Source organism: Alexandromys fortis, unplaced genomic scaffold (assembly GCF_014885135.2).
Source record: "Alexandromys fortis isolate MF-2015 unplaced genomic scaffold, M_Fortis_MF-2015_v1.1 scaffold_378, whole genome shotgun sequence".
NCBI classification, from domain to species: Eukaryota; Metazoa; Chordata; class Mammalia; order Rodentia; family Cricetidae; genus Alexandromys; species Alexandromys fortis.
The window spans coordinates 398,641-420,892 of record NW_026068247.1 but is presented as its reverse complement, the minus strand read 5'-3'; the positions used below and the strand labels follow the sequence as shown (position 1 = coordinate 420,892).

General features: G+C 41.8%; 1 protein-coding gene across 2 annotated transcripts in view; it reads left to right on the top strand.

Annotated features, from left to right (window-relative positions):
- Window positions 1-12,078: 12,078 nt before the first annotated feature.
- Window positions 12,079-22,252, top strand: part of Chchd6 (coiled-coil-helix-coiled-coil-helix domain containing 6) — a 226,908-nt gene continuing 216,734 nt past the window's right edge. Inside the window, exon 1 of one of the 2 annotated variants that reach the window (XM_050131296.1) lies at window positions 12,079-12,260. In XM_050131296.1, coding sequence (XP_049987253.1) covers window positions 12,174-12,260 — 87 coding nt within the window. In that variant the 5' untranslated portion in view covers window positions 12,079-12,173. Of the gene's footprint in view, window positions 12,261-21,129; window positions 21,260-22,252 lie in introns of those variants that run through there. The other variant, XM_050131297.1, reaches the window with a different exon arrangement.

Below are 22,252 nucleotides of genomic sequence, written 5' to 3'. Positions count from 1 at the left end.
TAGTAGGGCATATGACTAGACGGAAGGAAACTGGGGTTCTGTTTTAGAGAGGGGGATAAGTATACGGCAGCCACTAGGAAGTGCCACACTTTCTCCAGAGCTTCAGTTTCCTAGGTCGTAGGTTGGATCCTAGTATTGTGGCTTTTCAAACTCAATTGATCGGTCATGGATTAATATGAACATCATGAAATCATTCTGCCACGTCCGTTTTCTCTTCACTCCTATCACATTGCCTTTATTTAAATGCTGTCTTGAGCTGGGGTGTAGCTCATGACAGAGTGCTTGCCTAGCAACGAGGCCCTTGGTTTGATCCCAGCACCAGAAGAAACAATCATCTTACTTTTGATTTATATACAGTATTTTTACCTGCTCGCTGCTCAGTTATCCAGGAAATGGGGATATAGAAGCTAGTGGGGTATCTGGTGGTTTTCCTGTGCTGCTGTTGTTCAGTGCACACCATCAATGGAAGACTTGTGGAACCCCAAAGGTCCTCCAGGATTTCTCACCATGGTGATGAGGGCACAATCTCAGGCTTTCCCTGGCTCTGACCCATTTTTTCTGATTTTTTTTTTGGTGGGGTGGCAGGAGCTCTTTGTAATAATCACTTCATCATTGGACCTAGAATTTCCTGAACAGATAATCACTTGGGTCTTCTATGAGACTCTGAAAATGTCTAGGGCATGTAATGGATACTTGAGGTCTCTCCCCTAAATTTTGTTTACTGACCATTGAGGTTATCCCTAATGCTATGGGTGTGGGACATTGATGAGTCACAGATTCCCCCTTCTCTAGGGAACTATCCTCAGCTGCCAATGGCTGCACTGACATAACATGGTCAAAGCTGGTAACTTGCTTCAACCTGGTCCCATGGGGGCTCTGAAGTACAAGTTTCATCAGAATTGTGCCCAGGTTTGATGACCACAGCACTCCACAAGTTTATTGAGGTATAAATAACAAAATTAGGTATATTTAAGGTATAAAACATGGCTTGATGAATGGTGACAGGATGATCACAATCAAGGTAGTTAATCTGTCTCCTGGTTACTACTGTGTACGTAGTTATGATCAAATTTTAATCATATGGTAGCATTCTAAAAATATTTTTATGTGTATGGTTGTTTTGCCTACATGCATGTCTGTGTGTGCACCATGTGTGTGCAGTGCTTGAGGAGGCATACCTTTAATCCCAGCACTCAGAAGGCCAGTTTGAGCCCCAGCATGGTCTGCGTAGTAAGTTCTAGGTCAGCCAGGACTACATGGTAAGATCCTGTTTCAAACAACAACAACAAACAGCCCAATTACATATATTTAATTAACAAAGATAATATATATTCAAGATGTACAGGGTTATAATCTGATGTATTAACAAGCTGTATAATGCTTATTACAATTGAATTAGTCAATATGTTACTTACAACTCAAGCTGTACACTAGGTCCCCAGGTTTTTTAATCTTATAACTAAGATATATCCTCAGATCAACAACCCCATATTCACCTCAGACTGAATAATCTATGACACTTGCTCCCTTGTTGTGACTATTCTGGATAGTTGTTGAAATAACACAGGCAGGAGAACACCAAGCTAACTCCAAGATAAACCAATTACGTTTTTCTTTATTATAAGGGCAAACTCAGACCTGGATGGAGGTGGGTGGTCCTTGGACTTCCCACAGGGCAGGGAACCCTGATTGCTCTTTGGGCTGACGAGGGAGGGGGACTTGATTGGGGGAGGGGGAGGGAAAGGGGAGGCGGCGGTGGGGAAGAGACAGAAATCTTTAATAAATAAATAAATAAATAAATAAATAAATAAATAAATAAGCAGCTACTTCCTCTGCTCTCTCTCTTCACTTCCTGTTCCGCTGGAGACTAGACTCCCTTCCTGGTTGTGCAGATGGCTGTTGTCTGGGACGGTGATCTGTAAGTTTTTTCCCCTTTAAATAAATAACACTCTATTAATCATAAAAAAAAATAAGGGCAAACTCATGAAACAGGAACAAGAAGTCTAAGCTCAGCTATGTAGCACGGGAACCAAAAAGAGAGGGAGAGAACGAACCCTGGGCCACCCAGCGTTTTTCTCTGGGTACCCAAAAGGTCACGCCTTAACATGGTCCCACCTCTTAAAGATCATTAGCTGACAGAGATTCCCCATTACCTTTCCCTTTTATCTAATAAGAGAGTTTCAAACCCAATACAAAAACTATATACAATAGGAACAGATATCAAGTATAAGATTACAACCAACATAAACAATATTAATCAAGGAACACATGATAAAGGTTTTAATAAACATTCTATTCTAAAGAGTCTAAGTCTAGCATTGGAAATGGCTTGGCTAAATCATAAGAAGAAGGTGACTATGACTATCTAATCTTCAACCCCATCAAAGGCCTGAGAAGGGAGAAATATTACTTGAGTAGGCAAAAAGTGCAATCAAACAGCTTCCAAAGTGTGTAGTATATGACAGAGACAACTGGCTACCTGAGCAATCACCCAAAATCTCATTTGCAAGGGCTGGAGAGATGGCTCAGTGGTTAAGAGCATTGCCTGCTCTTCCAAAGGTCCTGAGTTCAATTCCCAGCAACCACATGGTGGCTCACAACCATCTGTAATGAGGTCTGGTGCCCTCTTCTGGCCTGCAGGCATACACACAGACAGAACATTGTATACATAATAAATAAATAAATATTTACAAAAAGAAATCTCATTTGCTGTGTTGAAACAACCAACTTTGGCTAAAAGCCTAGTGTAACTGAGAGACCATTTTCAGAGGCAGGAAAATATTTAGAACCATCTTACCTGTCTTGGCAAGGTTTGACAGTCTTGTGTGTGTGTGTGTGTGTGTGTGTGTGTGTGTGTGTCCTGCTTATCCAATCCGGACACCATGTGCTTTGTCAGTGGTCAAGGCATAGGCAGTTCCTTGCCCAAAGGCCAATTGTGCCAAGAAGAAAACAAACTCCAAGTGGAATGTCTTTGGTGCTCAACATTCTCTTGGGAATAGATTGATACTGTCAAGAGCAATCATGTCTCACGTCAACAGAACCCTAAGTTATTTAAATGTCATGTTCTACAAATCCTTGAAGTGGTCAAAGATTACCTATCTAGGCAGAATACAATCTCTGTGTATTTAAAGAACCTAATTAATCTGACTATATATATAAAACAAACATGAATAACTATTGATCTATAATACTTAATACCTGTATAACTTAAAAACTAAGACTTTATATCATAATATTAAATAATCTGTAAACAACTGTGCAGTAAATGAGGAAATGAACTCAAAATATAAACAATGTATAAGTATCTTGATCAGAATAGAACTATATAATGCAATATGAAAATATATCCTAAAAAATTGTATCAATATACAAAATGTCTTAAACAGAGGTAGAAACATGCATGCAAACAATCTGACTAAATAACTTTGCATAGTTGTACAAATATTATAAATAGAAATAACAAATATAATTTGAACTTGTAAAAAATATAATTTGAACATGTAAAAAAAATAGAATTACTTTTTTTTTCTTGGTTTTTGAATCCTGTCCCAAGCATTCAAAGTTGCTGTGCTACATAGGACAAGGTGTGTTTGTTGTAAAGAGCCTGGCCCTGAGGATCAGAGTAATGTTTCTCGACAAGTATTTGATCTTGGGAAATTTTAAGTCCTTTTGGGTTATTTTTGTTTGCTTGTTTGTTTTAAAATTTTTGCTTCTTCTCTCCAATAACACCTTTAAAAATCTGTGGTCCATTTTTCAGGACAACTGAGATTAATTGAAGCCAATCTTGTGGGGTTGTCTTATTGCTTGAAACCCATGTTTTGACCATTTCTCTAATGAAGGGCGAATTATGCCATAATTAACTATTGTTTGTTTAATTTTTTTAGATCAATCATACATATGGTTTTTAATGTATATTCTTTGGCTACCTTAGGGTACTTGGTGCCAGATGGTCTTTCTGAGGAGATATCTATTTACTGGATAGATAATTAGAACTTTGGGTAAGCTATCCTAGAGTTTGGTACATAGTGATGAGGCTAAATATTGTCTTTGTACTTTTTGTCCCTGGTCATTAAATTTGATAAATTTCTCAATCCTTTTGTAAATCTTTTTACCACTGTCTTTTGTAAAGTCTAGCTCTCCTGTCGGGTGTTTTGTTTTAATTCCCACATTGAGGATTCCAAAGTATGAAGTCTGTCCAATAAAGATAATGTCTCATCCTTGGAAGGTGCTGTGGGAGCACATTCTGTTCCTTCAGTCACTAGCCTTTAAGATACCAGCTCACTAGGGCATGGTCTCTTAGACTGTAAATGCAGCTGTAAGCATGCGCTCACTTTCTTGCTTCTGGCTCTCTTTTCCGGCTGCAGGTTCTGGCCATGGAACCACTGCCAGAGATAGACACCAGAACTTTAGCCGGTAAGCCATTGCCATGTGGTGATATATAGAATAATAGAGATGGGTTAGTTTAGGATATGAGTTTAGCCAGAAATGCACTTAAGCTATTGGCCAAACAATATTCCAAATAACATGGTTTTATGAGTGGTTATTTCGTGGCTGGGTAGCCAGGATGAACAAGCAATTCCAACCCTTCCCCCAACAGGTGCCCCCCCACTCTATATTTAAAAAGTATGAGTAACTTCTATACCATTTCTCATAGTGGTGTACCAATGTGTATTTCCACCAGCTGTGTTCAAGGGTTCCCTTTTCTCAAGTTTTTGTCAATAGCTGTTACCACTTGCCTTTTTGATAGTGGTCGTCCTACCCAACGGTGGTGAACGATTGTGGTTTTGATCTACATTTCTGTGGTGACTGGTGATGCTGAGCATTTTTTCATATATTTAGTTGCGATTTGTATGATATGAGGGAAAAGTCTGTCTTAGTACTTTGCACATTTTAAAATTGGGTTATCTTTTATTAGTTTTGAGTTACTATCTTAGATATTTATTATTATTATTTTGGTTTTTTTGAGACAGGGTTTTTCTGTGTGGCTGTCTGGCTGTCCTGGAACTCACTTTGTAGACCAGACTGGCCTTGAACTCACAGAGATACACCTGCCTCTGCCTCTGCCTCTGCCTCCCAAGTGCTGGGATTAAAGGCATATGTCACCACTGCCTGGCATATCTTGGATATTATTAAGCTTTTATTATAATTTATATGGCTGGCAATACTTTTTTCTTTAGGTTGCATTTTCACTTTCTTAATTGCTTCCTTTGCTATGCAAAACTTTTGAATTCTTTTTTTTTTTTTTCTTCCGAGACAGGGTTTCTCTGTGGTTTTGGAGCCTGTCCTGGAACTAGCTCTTGGAGACCAGGCTGGTCTCGAACTCACAGAGATCCTCCTGCTTCTGCCTCCCGAGTGCTGGGATTAAAGGTGTGCACCACCACCGCCCGGCAACTTTTGAATTCTTAAATTATAGTTAGCTCTGTGTGTGTGTGTGTCTGTGTGTGTGGTGTGGGAGGTCCTTCTGTCTATGTGTTGCCTTTATTGGTTAATGAATAAAGAACTGCTTTGGGCAGGGAAGAACAGAACTAGGCGGGAAAAGCTAGGCTATATGTAGGGGGAAAAGGGCTAAGTCAGGGAGCCACCATGGAGTCATCAGAGATAGATGTGCTGAAACTTTGCTGGTAGGCATGACGGTAGGCATGACCTCGTGGTGATACACAGATTAATAGAAATGGGTTAAATTAAGATGTAAGAGTTAGCCAATAAGAAGCTATAGCCAAGCAGTGATTTAATTAATACAGTTTGTGTATGATTATTTCGGGTCTAAGCTAGTCGGGCATGTGTGTGTGTGTGTGTGTGTGTGTGTGTGCGCGCACACACACAGTTCTTGTGGGAACAGTTCTCTTGATCTACCATGCAGGCCCCAGGGATCAAATTCAGGTTGCCATCACTGGCAGCAAGGACCTTTCCCTGTGGGATTATTTTAACAGCTGTGGAAAGCTTTTCTGTTTGTTAAAAAAATATTTTTATATTATATTATTTTATGTGTATAAATATTTTGCCTGTTCTCATAGAAGTAGGAAGAGGCCATCAGATCCCCTGAAACTGGACATACAGATGGTTGTGAGCCACTATAAGGGTCCTGGGAATCAAACTCAGGTCCTCTGTATGAGCGACCAGTACTCTGAAACACTGAACCATCTCTCATTAATATAGTCTTATTTGTTATGTTTGCCTTTGTTGGCTGTGATTTTTGGAGTCACAGCTAAAAGGTTAGTGTTAATATCAACAGTAAAGAGCTTTTCTTTTCCACTTACATACCCTATGCTTAGGGATATTTCAGGTTCAGATCTTACATTTAAGTTTTTAACCTATTTGTAGTTTATTTTTGTGCGCAGCACAAGAAAGGATCCAATTGCATTTTTTGAATATGAAAAACCTGTTTTCCCAACATCATTTATTAAAGACTTCCATTTTCCCACTGTACTCCTATAATTAGTTTATTTCTAGGCTTTATTCTATGTGTTGTGTTATTTTGATTACATTAGCTTTGCAATATGTTTGAAACCAGGGAGTATGATGTCTATCTTTGTGCACTATATATGATACTATATATTATCTACAATGTCCTCTATCAATATCAGTTTTTGTTAATCCCCGTGAATGAGAGTAAAAAATCATTACCCAAATTCTTTTAGTGAAATTAAGCAAGGGTTATTTTCTGTCAGAAAGGGTTGTCTCTCTAAAGCAGCATTGGAAAGAACAGCCTGAACACAGGAGAAAGTGGGGTTTATATTAGCCTCAATGCTATAAGGTTAGGGGCTTTTCAGGGAGGAGGACTCCATACGGAGGTGCTTAGTTTTTTTTTTTTTTTTTCTCTAGTTTTTGCCACCATTATCTCAAGTAATCCACAAACTAACGGTGTGCCTCGGTGGGAGGTGGGCTTGGATTCTCTCCACCTCTACTCCCCATCTCCCCTCCCTCTGAGAGAACATCTCTTCAGTCCCAGAGGACCAGAAGGAAGGATCTGGTTTCTGAATTTCTGACTTTGGGTTGGGGTCTTGATCTCATGGGTCTAACTCCAACTGTTAGTTCCAAAGATGTGAGGAGAGAGACCACAAACCCAAATCATCATGGCCAAATTAAAGCAAGCAATTAATTAAAGCAAACTTTTTTATTTGTGGTCAGGAACTGTTCCCCCTAAGGCAGGGTTCTTGGACATAGGAAAGATAAAGATTTTATAGCTCAGGTGTAGGGCATTTCCAAATGGGATGTTGGGCAGGTAAATAGGCAGAGTTATAGAAGCAGAACATAACAAGTTGGTCATAACAACCTCTCGTGAAACAAAGACATGATTTCAAGGTGGCCCTAACAAGGAGGTCATAACAAAAGTTGACTTAAAACTTATAACATAGGGTTAATAATTGAAATTTTATACACAGGCTGTAAAACTCGACACAAAAACAGCACCACCAGCCAAAACAAAAACAAAGATCTAATCTGTCAATGTCTGCAATTCTGGAAAGTCTCCAAATGAACTAATCGTGCTTTTTAAACCCTGTAGTTCAGCTGCTGGCTAACTGTTCTTGATAACTGAAATGTCAATCCAAAACATGGTTTTTATGCTCAAAAGCTCCCTCTGAGAAAGGCTTAGCAGAGACTGACTTAAGAACGCATGCCTATCCTTATCTTTGCTAACTTCGTTAAGTTTTACCTATTTTAATAAACTGAATCATACAAGAAATTGATATTCTTCAATGGTGCACTATAAAAAGACCATGAAAATAAAGTTGTTAGTATCCCTTTGGACTGTATTTATTATTTAAAGTTTTATTTTGGTAAGTTTTATTTAGCCTCCTAGATATGTTTTCAAGTTTAAACCTAAAACAAGTAACTAAAATCAAGTAAAGTTTATTTAAAATCAGTTGTACTTAATAGATGATGCTCAAAACTTTTCTGATACCTGCTGAATATGAATAAAATGTTTAAAGGGAAATTTCCCTATGATAGACAGAAATTCCAGCTCTTAGCCGTGACCATAGGTTCTTCAAAATAGAAGATGGGGCACAGACAACCCCCCTGAATTATGGTGATATTATTCACTGGGAAAAAAAGTCCCTACTGCCAGGGCTCTGCCCACATTGTGGACACTGTTGGGTTGACTGCCCTGCTCTGCCTTATCACAGTACATCAGATTTCCCAGGGTCCTCCTCCGCAGAAAAATCTCTCAGCCCTCCTTGGTCTGAGAGTCAGAGGCCCCTGCTATCCTGTGCAGCAGCTGATGTAATGCTGTCCTATGTGACAGTCAGAGACCGACTTCTGCCTGTCAACAAAGCCACCAAGACCATGGAAATCTAGGGTAACCCGTGAGGTAGTAGTAAGTCTCTGTCATTTTAGTTGATATATAGGCAATTTGGATTATACTTCCTACTATAATTTATTCTTCTCAGATTTCTGATAGTGTTGACAACTAACTACAGGTTTATCAGTTTAACAACAGCTGCTTTGTCGATGCATTTCATACATAAAAAAAAGTTTGTTTTCTAGAACTATTAGGTCACATGATGGAAAAGGCAAACTCACAGGTTTGCTTACTAATAGGATTCATATTAAAAGATAAACAAGTTTCTGGTATAACTTTTACTATTTAAAGGAACTTGCTTTGCAAAGACTGCTCTCAGTAATCAACCACCTATGTATGTCTAATAGTAAATAAATAGATAAAAAGTTTAAGTTTTATACAAATTATAGAAGTCTTAAATAATTTAAATTATAAATGTCCAAATATAAAAATGTATATAAATTATGAAGCTTTAAAATGATTTAAGGTTTCTAAATACAAGGTTACTCTATGCTATTGCTATACTAACATTTCAAAAGTTCAACATTTTAACATTAATCAATTAAGTTCTGATTAACTGTTAAAGCACTGACTACTATTATCAGTCACAAGCTCATGATTTTAAATTTCCTCTGATTGTCTTCAAAGTATAGATTTAAAGATGCCTATCATCATGCTAAAAACTTCTGTCATATTCATATATATATACATATACATATATATATTCAATATATTCAGCCCTCTGGACAGAAAGAAAAAGGTGCTCACTGTTGAACTCAAAGCCATAGTTTTTGTGTTGGTTCAAAGGCATGAGAATACTCCAGCTGTTTTACAGACTCCTGTTAGTTGCTTTTTCTACAATGTGGATTTCAGAACAGATTACAAACCATGATAATGTAAGCTTCAGGGAGTTGAGAAGGTTGTAAGATTTCGATCCACCTCTCACAGGTCAAACAGACTCCGGATTTGTACTCCTTTCATTCAACAGCCCCAGCTTCACTGCCTATTGCCTATTCCTGGGGAAGAAGCTCCAAATATAAAAGTTTCCTTTACATACCTCAATTTTAACTACTGTCCCTTGTCTGTATCGTCTTGGCAGAGCTCCACTTGGCTGTTTGACACAATCACTCCAAAGGTGTCACACATCACTTTAGCCCCCCAGGTAGACCTACAAAATTGGAAAGCTCTGAACTTGCTGAAAACTGATGTAAACCAGTACAGACAATACTGTCAGAGGGGTTGGCAAACCAGATGCTTCTAATGACGACCCCATTGCCCTAATCCCCTCCCAGTCTTTGACTAACATTCCAACCTTTCTGGCACTGAAAGCTGCATCCTAATTTCTACAATAAGTGGTTACAAAAGAGAACAGATATCCCCTTATCCTCAACAAAAGGCTGGACTATTAGATCAAAAGGAAACTCCTACATTCCCTGTAAGTGGCCTGACATGACCCATGAAGACGGTTTGCTACTCTCTTGACTCAGAAACCCCTAAAAATCATACAAATCAGGAGGTTCAAATCTTTGTGTTCATTTTAAGAACACCTGTGACACTGCTCAGGTCATCAGGGATATGTGTATTTAAAGATCCACCAAGTATCTGAAAGACGTCCCCCTAGAGAAGCAGTGTGTGCCATTCTGGCAGTAATGTTCATGGCGTCAGAAGCAATGTGTACTGTTTTGTGTGTGTGTGTGTGTGTGTGTGTGTGTGTGTGTGTGTGTGTATGTGTGTGATGGTGGTGCGACGGTGGAGTTGATATGTGTCCAGGCCAGAGGGTGGGGCTGAGCACAGGATCAGTGGCCAAAAAGAGCGCTGAATTTTTGCTGCACAGGCTTTAAAATGCAGAGAGTAATTAATACTGAACTTAAGCCTTTGACGTAGGTTCTCTAGTCATTGAACACGTCCAGGTGAACAAAGCACCAAAAATATGATGGCAAACTTATAGAGCTTCTGGCCGGATTAACCCATACATGTGCTCCCCCTGCCTCATCAAGATGATCCTCACTGAAAAGGAACAAATTGTTCCAAAGCCAGGAGAGGAGGTTGTGCAGAAGAAAAAGATATCGCAGAAGAAATTGAGGTAACAAAAACTAACGGCGCAAGAATAGATTCAGCTTTAAAACAATACAGGTTGAAAGGTTTTTATGACCAGATAAACCTCTCTGCCAATGCAATAATCCAAATCAGACCAAATTAGAAAAAGCCCAGGTTTAATGAATGCCAGGGCTCCTGGGTAACCTTCCAGCAATCCCCCCCCCCCACGAAGACCAGGAAAGACCACATGTTTGCTCTCTGTGGCTCAGTTTAAATAGCCCGTGGGAGTGGTCTTGACCCTCCCTGGGGAAGGGTCACCGGTTGGCTGGCTTTCTCTGAGGTGGAGTCTGGACTGAGGCAACTCCCAGTGGAGGGGACTGGCTTGGAAAGGAAAGGTTCACCCAAACATTCCCGACTCCTTGGGTATAGGGGTACCCAGGAGACGGGGTGAAGCCTGGACCCAAACACAGGTCAAAGTTAAACAAAAAACAAAACAAACAAAACAAAACCCCCAAACAAACAAAAAAAGGAAACTCCCTGGCAGAGGGGACAAGATGGCTACCAAAAGTACCTTATTGACGTACCAAGATTATATGGCCTTAAAAATTTGTTCTTTCTGTTAGTTACACGGGTATAATTTATAAACAGTCCATTCATCTTTTGATGCATTACAAATTTTATTCCCCCCAAATAAAAAATGCTAAGACCCTAGGAATGATTTGACAGGGACACAGAGACAAGAGGGGAATGATGAACCAGCCTGCCTCTAATTAGGCTTGAAAGTCCATTTATAATAAAGACAAAAAAATAGGTTAATTCCTATTAATGATTTAATCTCTGTTTTCCAAGGATTGGGGAAATGCCCCACCTGAAACTTAACTACAAATGGTTCTGTACTGCCTGTGCCAGGAATCAGCAGCTTCGCTTTTGTTTCCAAAGGTTCTAATGACAACAACCTATTGTTATTATCGCCTTGCAACCATGTCTTTGTTTCAAAAGAGCCTGTTATGATCAATTTATGCTCTACTTTTATAGCCCCAACTATTTGCCTGCTCAACCCCCATTTGGAAACTCCCTACCCCTGAGCTATAAAATCCTTATCTCCCTACCCTCCAAACTTGACTTCTTGAACCCCTTTGGGGAAACAATCTGTGTACAAGAATAAAAAAGTTTGCTTTAATTAATTGCTTGCTTTAATTAATTTGTCCCTGACGATTTGTGTCAGTGGTCTTTCTCTCTGAATCTTTTAACAATTGGTCCATAGGATAGTTTTCCCCAGGCTTTCTCATGACAAACTACACTCACCTTTAGGCCCCAAAAGCTCCCTGAATGAGGTTACCATGATTTATTAATTTGTCTTACAGTATCACAGTACTACACTAAATTCACTTTATTTTATTTTATTTTATTTTTTAATGACCTAAGCCTAGGAAGACTAAGGCGGGAATGGAGTGGGGATTGGGAATGGGTTTGCTCAGTGCTTGGTAACTGAATACCTCTTAACCTGAACATAGACAATAGACAGTTGCCTCAGCATCTTTGCTAGTTTCTTCTCAGAACACGACCGATACTTTACTTCCGGGATAACATTTACAAGAAACTTTGACCTTGCCTCAGTATCTGTTAGACCCTCCATCCATTTTCACCTAGGTATGAGAACTACGCCTCCGGCCACTTACGGCGCCAGAATACCAGACTACAACTCCCACAATACAACGCGCGCCAACAGCAGCAGCCAATAGAACTCGGTGTTGCTGGCCTGTGTCCTGAGAGAAGAGCGTAGTGCGCTGAGCGGCGTCGTCCTGGTTGCTGTGGAACCGGCTCGCGTGGTTGCACGCCCTGCCCGCCTTCTGTCATGGGCAGCGCTGAGAGCTCCGAGGCCCGAAGGGTGTCCTTCGAGATGGATGAGGAGGAGCGGGTCCGGGTGCTGCAGGGCATCCGGGTGAGCAGCGCGGCGGGAGGGCGCGGGCCCGAGGAGCGTGCGGGCGGGAGCGGGAGACACCGTTTAGGGACCAGATAGATAGGGGAGGCCGCTGGCACCCAGGGGCAGCCAGCAGCCTCAAGTCGGTTTCCACCACCTTGGCTCTCACGTTTCCGGATTTGTTCCGCACTACCCCACCTCGCCTGGCGTGTGCGTCTGGTTGCGTGTGCTGTAGCACTTCTTGAAGGTGTTTCCCATTTCCAGTTTTGATCACGTGCCTTCGTGAGGCCCCAAAATGGGGAGTTTTAGCTACCATACACCTCATCCACAATTCATCTTAAACCTTAATAGTGGATCTCAACCATGTCAAATAGGAGGGAATGTCTCACTTCCTTTTACAAGCTGTCCTGGTGCACACTGACCTGTCCATCCCTTCCCTGGCCTGTTCCTCACCTTTATACATATATTTATTTTGCCTCAGGACCTCCATGTTCTTCCCAGAAGATGCCAGCTGTTTGATGTTTCTTCAGTTATCATTAATCTGACTGCCATCATGTTATAGCTCAGATACCGTCCAAGAATCCTTCCTTGACCACAGAGTCTCAAGCAGCTTCCCACACCACGGTCACACATCTATGATTTTCACAGCACTTGTTTTTGAAAATCAAAACAAAACTGTGTTTATTGCGTTTCCCATTAGAGCTTTAGCTGCTTCCTTGGCTGAAATTCTTGTGTGATTCATAACGTTATTCCAAGAACTCAGGAGAATAAAAGCTCCCGTTTTAGTACAAAGTGGCAGCCCTTTACACGTATTATTTAATTTTCAACAGAGCTATGAGAAGTAGAATTGTTAGTGCCCTCATCTTTTGTGTTGTTTGGAGACAGTACCTTACTGTTTAGCTCATACTGGCCCAGAAATCCCAGATCTGCCTGCCTTTGTCTGCTGAGTGTTGGGATTAAAGTCCCACACCACCACGTCTGGTCTCTTAGCCCATTTTGCCATTTATGGAGCACTGAGGTGCTGTTGGCAGAACTTGTCTAAAGTCACATAGTTAACAAAGCAGGAGGTCCAGGACTGAAGTAGGTCAACTCCAGAGCTGTTTCTAAAACTTCTGTGCATGACACATAGTGGGTGCTGGGCATGACACATAGTAGGTACTTGGTGAATAATTGTTAGGTGCTTATATCAGTGAACCCAATGAAATAAATCAGATTTAAAGAGAATGTTCTGAGTTGAGTCTATGTGAATTAGAGAGGAGGTTCAGAAAAAGACTTCCAAGGCTTGGACATCTGAGCTCCTTAGGGGTATGACCTTACTTGAATGAGTTGTTTGTTGAGTTTCACTTGCCCCAGTTGAGATAAAACCAAGACAGCTGTGGGGAAGACATGCAGCCTGTTTTTGTGGAGGCCTCTCAGAATATGCAGCATGTTTGGTACTGCCCAGGTGGTATTGTTGACTTGGCTTGTGGCAAGAGTTAAGTGCAGGGAGATACCTTCTGTTGAAGGCCGAGGTGGGAAGTTAAGGTAGAATTTAGGAAGGTGGCCTTGGCTCAGGATAGTTTTCACTTTGTCACTGGGTGTCTTGGTCCAATAGGGCTCTGCAGGCCTGAGTCCACAGGTTCCGAGAAGTGGCATTGGAGGTGACTCTGGCTTTCTATTTCTAGTTCTCATAATCATCCTGTAGCGTATAAAATCTTTAAAATTATCTTCTCTCATTTTTGAAACAATTTGTGTGTGAGTGCACATGCTCACTTGTCTTTGTGTGTACCACATTCATACAGGTGCCCAGCATGGCCAAAAGAAGGTGTCAAACCCCCTGAAACTGGAGTTACAGGTTATTGTGAGCTGCCGCCCCTGGGTGCTAGGAACTAAACTCAAGTCCTCTTGAAGAGCAGTAAGCATTTTAATCACTGAGCCATCCTTCCATACCCTAGTATAAACAATTTAAAGATGGAAAATCGAGCTTGGAGATGGTAAGGACTTCCTAAGGCATGCTTGAATAGCACCTGGGACTAATCTAGATCTGTTGGGCTCCCTACAGCCAGGTGATAGATGTTTAGGCAGTCTGGAGTCTTGATTTTGCTTCTGCCTGGCCTGACAGGGATGCTCGTACACGGCTTAGTTTTACAGGTGAGTAAACTGGGGGGGCATCAGTAGTGGTTAGCTTCCTTTTCTAGTTAATCTGAGAGACTAAGTGGCTTGTCCAGGGGTAGTCAGTGAGGTCTTGGCCCCATGTTGGAAAAGCCATGTTCAGTGTGCCCGGATTTAATGAGGAAGGTGGAAGAAAGGACATTAAGGTAAAGAAATATTTGGAGCAGGGCCTGTTGTTATTAGTAGCTACTTGAAGGTTAAGGAGTTTACCTGGTCTTCAGACAGATAAGAAAAAAATCAGCAACAAATATTTAAACAATCAGATCAATAAAGCAGTTGAACACATGAGAAGTCAATAAGGGGTAGATTCCAAAAGAGACTGTCTGCCCTAGCTCTTTCAAAAAAATTTAAATGTTCTTAGAGACCACTTGTATTTAATCCCTGGGGCCTGATCCCAGTGCTCTTGTTTCCTTAAAATCAAGTGTTAGGGCCTAGCTCATTTGCACATTAATTTGCATAAATTTACATAGCGAGTTCAAGCCCTAATTCTGTGGAAGGTAAAAAAAAAATTAATTGATGCAAAATGCTGCAATTATATTCAGCTCCTGATTTCAGAGCAAGCATGCATGAAATACACGTAGATTGTTTTGGTCAGTATATTGAATCTCATGGTTTTATAAGAGAAGGCAACAATGTCTTATAAATGTTTTTACTTTCCCACCTGGTATAAGCTGCCGTCCTAGTAATTCAGCTGAACTTGGTTGATTGTTGAAATCCAGACTTTCTCTAGTTTCCAAACAACTTCTCCTTTTCAGCTAGTCACCTCCTATTGCTCCACACGCTTCAGGAGCCAACTTATTCAGCTAGGTGCCTACGCTCATTGCAGGCTCATTCCATCCTTCTGGCTGGATAAACTTTATCATTACTCATTACACCTATGAGGCAGGTCCTGGACCGCTGGGAAAGGGAAATACGATGAAAGATTAGTCAGATACACAGGAGACAATCTCAAAACATTCAGATGCCAGGGAGGCTGCTTGCCAGAGCACTACCTGAGCTACTCAGTAAACGCTGCCAATGTGTTATTTACCCGACACTGGTCTGGTCTTACAGGGATAAGGAACAAAGCCAGGTTCTCTGCCATCTTGGAGCCTGGAAGGTAAACCAAAAGGCAAAAAATTTAAAAGCTGTAGTTTCTGAGAAGAAATTATAAGCTTGCAAAAAGTAGAAGAACTTATGCTTGTTTGAACTGGGTTGGTGAGAAATGCCTCACTGAGGAGGGACGTAGATGAGGTATGACCTGAGCCCGTCCTGGGAAGAATACATATGTCTACTGTACTGAGTGCTGTGCCAAGTGTTTTAAGGGCATTTCTTCTGCACATGCTACCTTGTGCTGTGTCATTGTCCTCATCCGTCTTAGAGGTTAGATGTCATTCGAATCTCACAAAGGAGGCAGGCTCAGCAACAGAAAGTAACCCAAAGGTCATATAGTGAATTAGTGCAAGACTTGGCTCAGGCTCTGACTCTGAGGCAACATTAACATGGTTGGCCTCCATGAGGGGTAAAGATGCTTGACAAGGCTTGCCATGTGGCAGGATCAGCCTGGACCCTGGATGCCAGGCAAGGCTGTGAACACATTAGTTTGGATCTCTAGTCAGGAGCGGTCTTCAAGGATTGGGTGATGTCAATTTTTGTTTTTTCTCTTTTTTAAAAAAGCTGTGTTGAGATGTATTTTAAATATAAATTTACCATTTCAAGATTTTTTAGTAAATGTACAGAATTGGGCAGCTGTCACCATATCTACTTACAGAACATTTGTGAGCGCTGAAAGCTACGTGTGTCTAGGACACTTCCTATTGCTTATCCACAGCTCTGGGTAGCAATTATTCCTTCTGCCTCTATAAATTTGCCTTTTTTGGATAATCCGTGTAGGTGAGTTTGCATATCTTATATGCCTGGCTTCTTTTGCTTAGTGTAATTTTTTTTTCTGTAGTGTAGGGATAGAACCCAGAGTCTAATGCATTCTAGGCAAGATCTCTACTGCTAAGCCACATCCAGTCTTGCTAAACTTTTATTCCTTTTTTTTTAAAACTTTTATGTGTATGAGTATTTTTGCCTTCATGTATGTATGTGTCACATATGTGCCGTGCCCACACAGGACAGAAGAGGGTATTGGATCCCCTGGGACTGGAGTTACATACTGTTGTGAGCCACCATGCGGGTGCTGGGAAATGAACCCAGGTCCTCAGAATAGCCAGTTCTCTTAACTAATGTGCCATCTCTCCAGCTCCTGCTAAACGTTTTTGACATTGCTCTGTTAGTGGTGGTGTATGCCCATCACAGAAAAGTCGTAGTTGGTGAAGGCTGCTGTGTTGTATGGATCTATGGCGCATGCATTTATTCAGTCACCAGTTGGTGACATTTGTATTGTTCCTAATTCCACGTTATAATGAGTAAAGCTGCTGTGGACATTTGTTTGTTGTCTGTTGTCATTTCCAACGGATAGAAACCTAAGAGTCTGTTCTCTGGGCCGTTTTTATAATGTTAAGTTTAACCTTTTAAGAAACTTGCAGGTTGTTCCTCAAGTGGCTATCCCATTTTCTGTTTTCACCAGCATTACCTGAGCGTTCCAAGTTCATATCCTTCCCACATTTGTTCTTGCTGTTGCTTTGCTGGTAGTGACTAGCAAGTGCTGTGAAATAGCATCCATGGAGTGGTTTCTATTTGTGTCTCTCTAGTAAGGATCCATGTGCATTTTTTATGGGCTTATTTGCTGCCCGCATATTTTCTTTGGTGAAATGTTTATTCAGGCCTTTTTCCGTTTTAATTGGGTTGTCTTTTTTATCATTGAGTAATGTTTTCTTTTTGCTGAATCCAAACCCTTTCTTACATTCTAATTTGAAGCTTTTTTTTCTTCCAGTATGTGGCTTGCTTCTGTTTTTATAAGTCTTTGAAGTACAGTGTTTATAATTTTAAACTTCAAAAACCATCGATTGTACTTTTGGTATTGTATCTAGGAAAACTTTGTCTACTTTAAAAATCATGAAAATGTCTTCCTTTTTTTTCCTTACTAAAGTTTGATAGTTTGGGGTATTTAGGTCCATCATCTGTTTTAGTTAATTTTCGTGCATGGTATATATGAAGGTAGTTTTAAAATTGAGATTGAGAGAATAATCCTAGGAAGGACATAGTAAATACTTGGGTTTTGCAGACCAGAATGTCTGCCATATCTACCGAGCCATATTCCCAGTCCCCACATTTAAGAGTGGCATTGCCTGCCTGTGTGTTTGAAAAGTATCTCCAGTTAGTGTCCCTCTCCTTGTTTCCTCAGCAATACTTTTTGCTTTGAGTGCACAGTAGTGTGAATTTTCTTCTTCAGTGTATTTGAAAGGGTTTTGTTCTTTTGGTATTATTGTGAATGAAATTATTTTCTTAATTCTGCCCTCGTGTTTTCCTTTGCTCATATGTAGTTGATTTTTACATATTGATCTTGCAGACTTTTGAGCTCCTTTATCCCAGCAGCTTTTTTGTTGATTCTTTAGAATATTTTATGGTTAAGATGATATCTGCAAATGATGCAAATGACTTTTTACTTCTTCCTTTCCAAGTTGGATGCCTTTTTTTTTTTCATTTAAAAAATCTTAGTGTGTGTGCATGTGTGTGCTTGGGTGAATGTGAGAGTATGGAGGTCAAAGGACAACTTTTGGGAGTTGGTTATCGACTTCCAGTTTGGGTCCTGGGGATTGAACTCAGATCAGGTTTGTATGCCAAGTGCTTTTATCCTCAGCCATGTTGCCAACCTTCCTTTTCTTCTCTTATTCCACTAGCAAGATTCAGCAGTGTATGTTGAATGGAAGTGGTAAGAGTAATGTCCTTGCCTGTGATTAAGGAGAAAGCATTGAGCCTTCCCTTGTTAAGCATGTTAGCTGTAAATTGTGTGTAGGTTCCCTTTAAGGGTTTGGTGGTCTTAACCTTTTAGTCATTTGTCTCCTCTTCCTTCAGCTCTTGTGTACTGTTTATCTCTTAGAAATTCTAAGAGGACAAAGATTAACTTTTAAAGATAGAAATGTCTGGTTTATTATGCTGTGTATTTGTGATTCCAAACTTGGCTTTAATGGGTTGACACCTCTTCTTTCCAAGCTGACACTGGCAGCTGAGCATGAGATTTATACCTCACCAAGGCTTTATGGACTTACGTCATATTTGTGCAGCAAATTTCTTTTCCACCATGCTGTTGTCAAGAGTGTTGAGCTTGGCTCCTCAGATGTCCCACATCTGTGCTGTAATCATGTTCTATATTATCCTCTTTTCTTGTTCCATGTCTTTTGCTCTTGAAAGTTGTTATTCTGTGCTTAGGATCCTGTCCACTCTACCATGTCTGTTCTCTGGTTGTATCATTCATCTCAGTTTGACTTGTTTAAAGGCAGTGAGACAGACTAACCATCTTGGAAGACCTGGACAAAGGCCTTGGCTCTGGAGGGGGGACAGATAGGATGTAGCATTTCTGTGCACCTATTTAGCACAGGTGCATTCAAGGGTGCATAAGTTCCCTCCAGTGTTCTGTTGAAATAAGAGCGGCAGGGCTGCGTCCCCAGCACCCCAGCCGCCTGCTAGCTTATGTCCGAAATAACAACACACAAACTGTATTCATTTAAAGACTGCTTGGCCCATTTCTATCTAGCCTCTTCTAGGCTAATTCTCACATATTAATTTAGCCCATTTCTAATAATGTGTGTAAGCACCCCAAGGTGTGCTTACCAGGAAGATTCTAGCTTACGTCCATCCTGGGTCGGAGTTGCCTGGGAGAGCAGAGCCTGGCGTCTCTGCTCTAGAGAGCAGAGCTGTCGAGCCTGTCTGAGGAGTCTTACCTCACTTCCTCTTCCTCCTGTTTACTCCTCCCACCTATGTTTTAACCTATCAGGGCAAGCAGTTTTTTTATTTAATTAACCAATGAAATCAACAGATTGATATATGACATTCCCACATCAGTGTTCTTCAGATGGAAAGTTCTCTTTGACTTGTGACAGGTGAATATAGTTTGATAGAGCTGCAAAAGGAAATGCCAACTTGGAAATCCAGGAGACAGGTAGCTAGCTTCTCTTCCCCTTTGCAATGAAGGTGTCTGAGTTAGGATGTAGAGTCCAGCACACAGTGCCTGAGTGCACATTGTTCACCAATTCCTGGGCTGAGTGCTTCAATGTTCTGATCAATGCTCTGACAGCAGTCACACCTTGTGGCTAGTTTTGAGGCATTAGAAGACAAAGAAGAGCAAGTTCTGTTGGCAGTCAGAGCCCTTTAGGTCCTTCTGTCCTTCGTCACCTGTGGAGGCAGAGGATATGTAGGCCCAGCCTTTCCCCTGGTACTCTCTCCCCTGACTCCTAATTCCCAGATTCAGAGTGTATGAGATCGCAGTTGAGAGATATGCACACAGTTTGAGTTGCTTTTGACCCCTATATATCCAATGGTAATGTTTAACAACATAAAGAGATGCAGGGACTTCCATCTGACCTTCTGAGTTGGGGATGCTACCCTCACGTAAGGTGAAATTTTGCAGTGCACCTCAACTGTGTCACAGAACCCAAAACAGCAATGTAGATGTAGGGGTGGCTGTTGGAAGGCTGTTGCCTTCATTTGGGAAATTAAGATGTAGCTCTGGAGGTATCCTTGATCCTCGAGGATGGCAAGTCCTGCCATTGGCCAGGGAGAGTTTTGCCCTTTCTTTGTGTTTCTGGTCTAGGATGAAAGCTGCAGTTGCTGTCTGTAGTGCCGAATTTTGGTTGTCAGGAAGAGAGAACTTCACCTGAAGAATTACCTCCTTCAGACTGGCCTGTGGACATGTCTGGGGGGCATTTTCTTGACTGCTCACCACGAAGGAGTGTGATGCTGTGAGTGGTAGTGGCATCCCTAGGCAAGCGGGCTCTGGGCCGTACAAGAAAGGTAGTTGATCTTACCTTGAACAAGCTAGTGAGCAGCTTTCCTTTGTGGTTCCCGCCCTGTAATTTGAAATGAACCCTTTTCCTCTCAAGCTTGCTTCTGTCAGAGTGGTTTATCACAGCAACAGAAAGCAATCTAGGACACTGCTTATTTGCCTGGCTCTGATTGAAGCTTCAGGGTGTTTTCTGGTTCGACCCTTTGCCCCTCCTGTACCCCAACGTCAGTCATTCTCTACCATCCCATTCATTAGCTGATAACTTCTGGAGTCAGTTCCCAGCCCAGAGCAGTTACAGATGGCCTGTCCATGTCCCCTTGTGTAGCACATGGGCTGTGTGTGCATCTAATTCACTGTCCACATGAGACCTGCCTGCACGACCCTCCTCCACCTCCCGTAGGAAGGACCTGTTTCTGCCCTCCAGTCCCTCATCTGTGTTAGCAGCCTCCCTCATTTCTGTTTTCAGTCTTCAGTGACAAACTTTGCCAGCAGTCTCTGTTTCATTATCCCTTTGTCGTTACTACTCTTCCGGAAACCACCTGTACCGGGTTGGATCAAAGGGCCTTGTGCCTGCTGGGCAAGCTCTCTTGAGCTCCCTCTCCAGCCCTGTTCTTATCTTGCTGCTTTCCCCTCAGTTCAGTCCGTACCTCCTCTCTCCATCTGAGTTTTGGACAAATTTTTGTTAAATGGTCATAAAGCTCAGGTTCAAAGGAGACAGGCAGGAAAACCTTGTCCCTGTGCCCTGGCTTGTCCCCTCTTGAAAGCCGCTTATCTCTGTTTCTTCTGTCAGACTCTGCAGAGTCAGGGCTGATTGTGTCACAGTCAACTTTTGCCTCTGGGTTAAAGGCCCATTGCTGTGCCAGACTCACCGAGCGCATGTGCTGCGGGCAACACTCCTACTGTGCTCAGCTCTTCTCTGGTCTGGCCTGTGGCTCCCTCCTCTGGACCAATGGTTTCTTCTCCTCCTTTGATTGGCTGAATCTTCTCCCTTAGGACTGTGGTAAGGGACTGCCCTCTGAAGAAGCCTTTCTCAGTGGCACCTGCAGACCCACTCACTTCTTACTACTTCCTGCTCTGAGCCAATCACGATCCCTTACTTGCCTACTGCCTTCTGCCTGGTAAGCAGGAGTCACTTAGATATGGCTCAGTGTCTGCTACAGATCAGTATGATACTAGCTGGATAGAATTTGAAGACATTGGCTGGTTTTCTTGCCCCCAACCGTGAGCCCAGAAACTTTATGTTATTAATAGGTTTGAATTAATTGCTACCAATTAAAAATTGGGAAGCTTTACATAATATGATTCTTAGCTTTTTTGGAAGAGGAAAAAAACCCATTGACAGTCTGGTGTCTTTCCGTATGGCAGCATTTTGTGTGAGCGACAAGGCGGCTGTCCCCCTTTTGCCCTTAGCACTGTTCCCACCATAGAGCCTTACATGATTTGCTTTCCTTTGCTAGGCCTGTTTTGTTTGCTTCTGTCACCCACCTGACCCCAAGCAGGCCCTTGTGTGCTGCACATGGTGTCCTGTGCCGTGCTTGGTGTTGGAGGTCCCTGAGGGCTTTTCTTGTCCTGACATTCTGGGATTTACATCTGTGCTGAGCAGCCGGTGGGTCTAATTTCAGCCCATAAGAAGTTGAAGGACTAGGAATGCTGTCTCCAAGGCAACAGCCCCAGCAAGGAGAGGAGTCTTCACTACTGCAGGATTAGGCAGTGTCTCGTCAAGGATTGGGGTATCTGGGCCCCAAGAGCTTGACTCAGTGAGATGTCAGGTAAACTGTTTGCTCTAGAGATCAGCCGGTTGACACTGCCTTGGTACACAACTGAGCCAGTGCCCTGGCCCACAGGATCCATGGACCCAGGCAGGGAGAGGGCACAGAACAGATTTGGTCTCCTACTTGTCTAGGGTTTGCACAATGCCTGGCACCTGTGAGACCTTGGAAAACATGGTACTGTACTGCATGGACAGAACATGGTCATGTAGACTTGGTGGGCC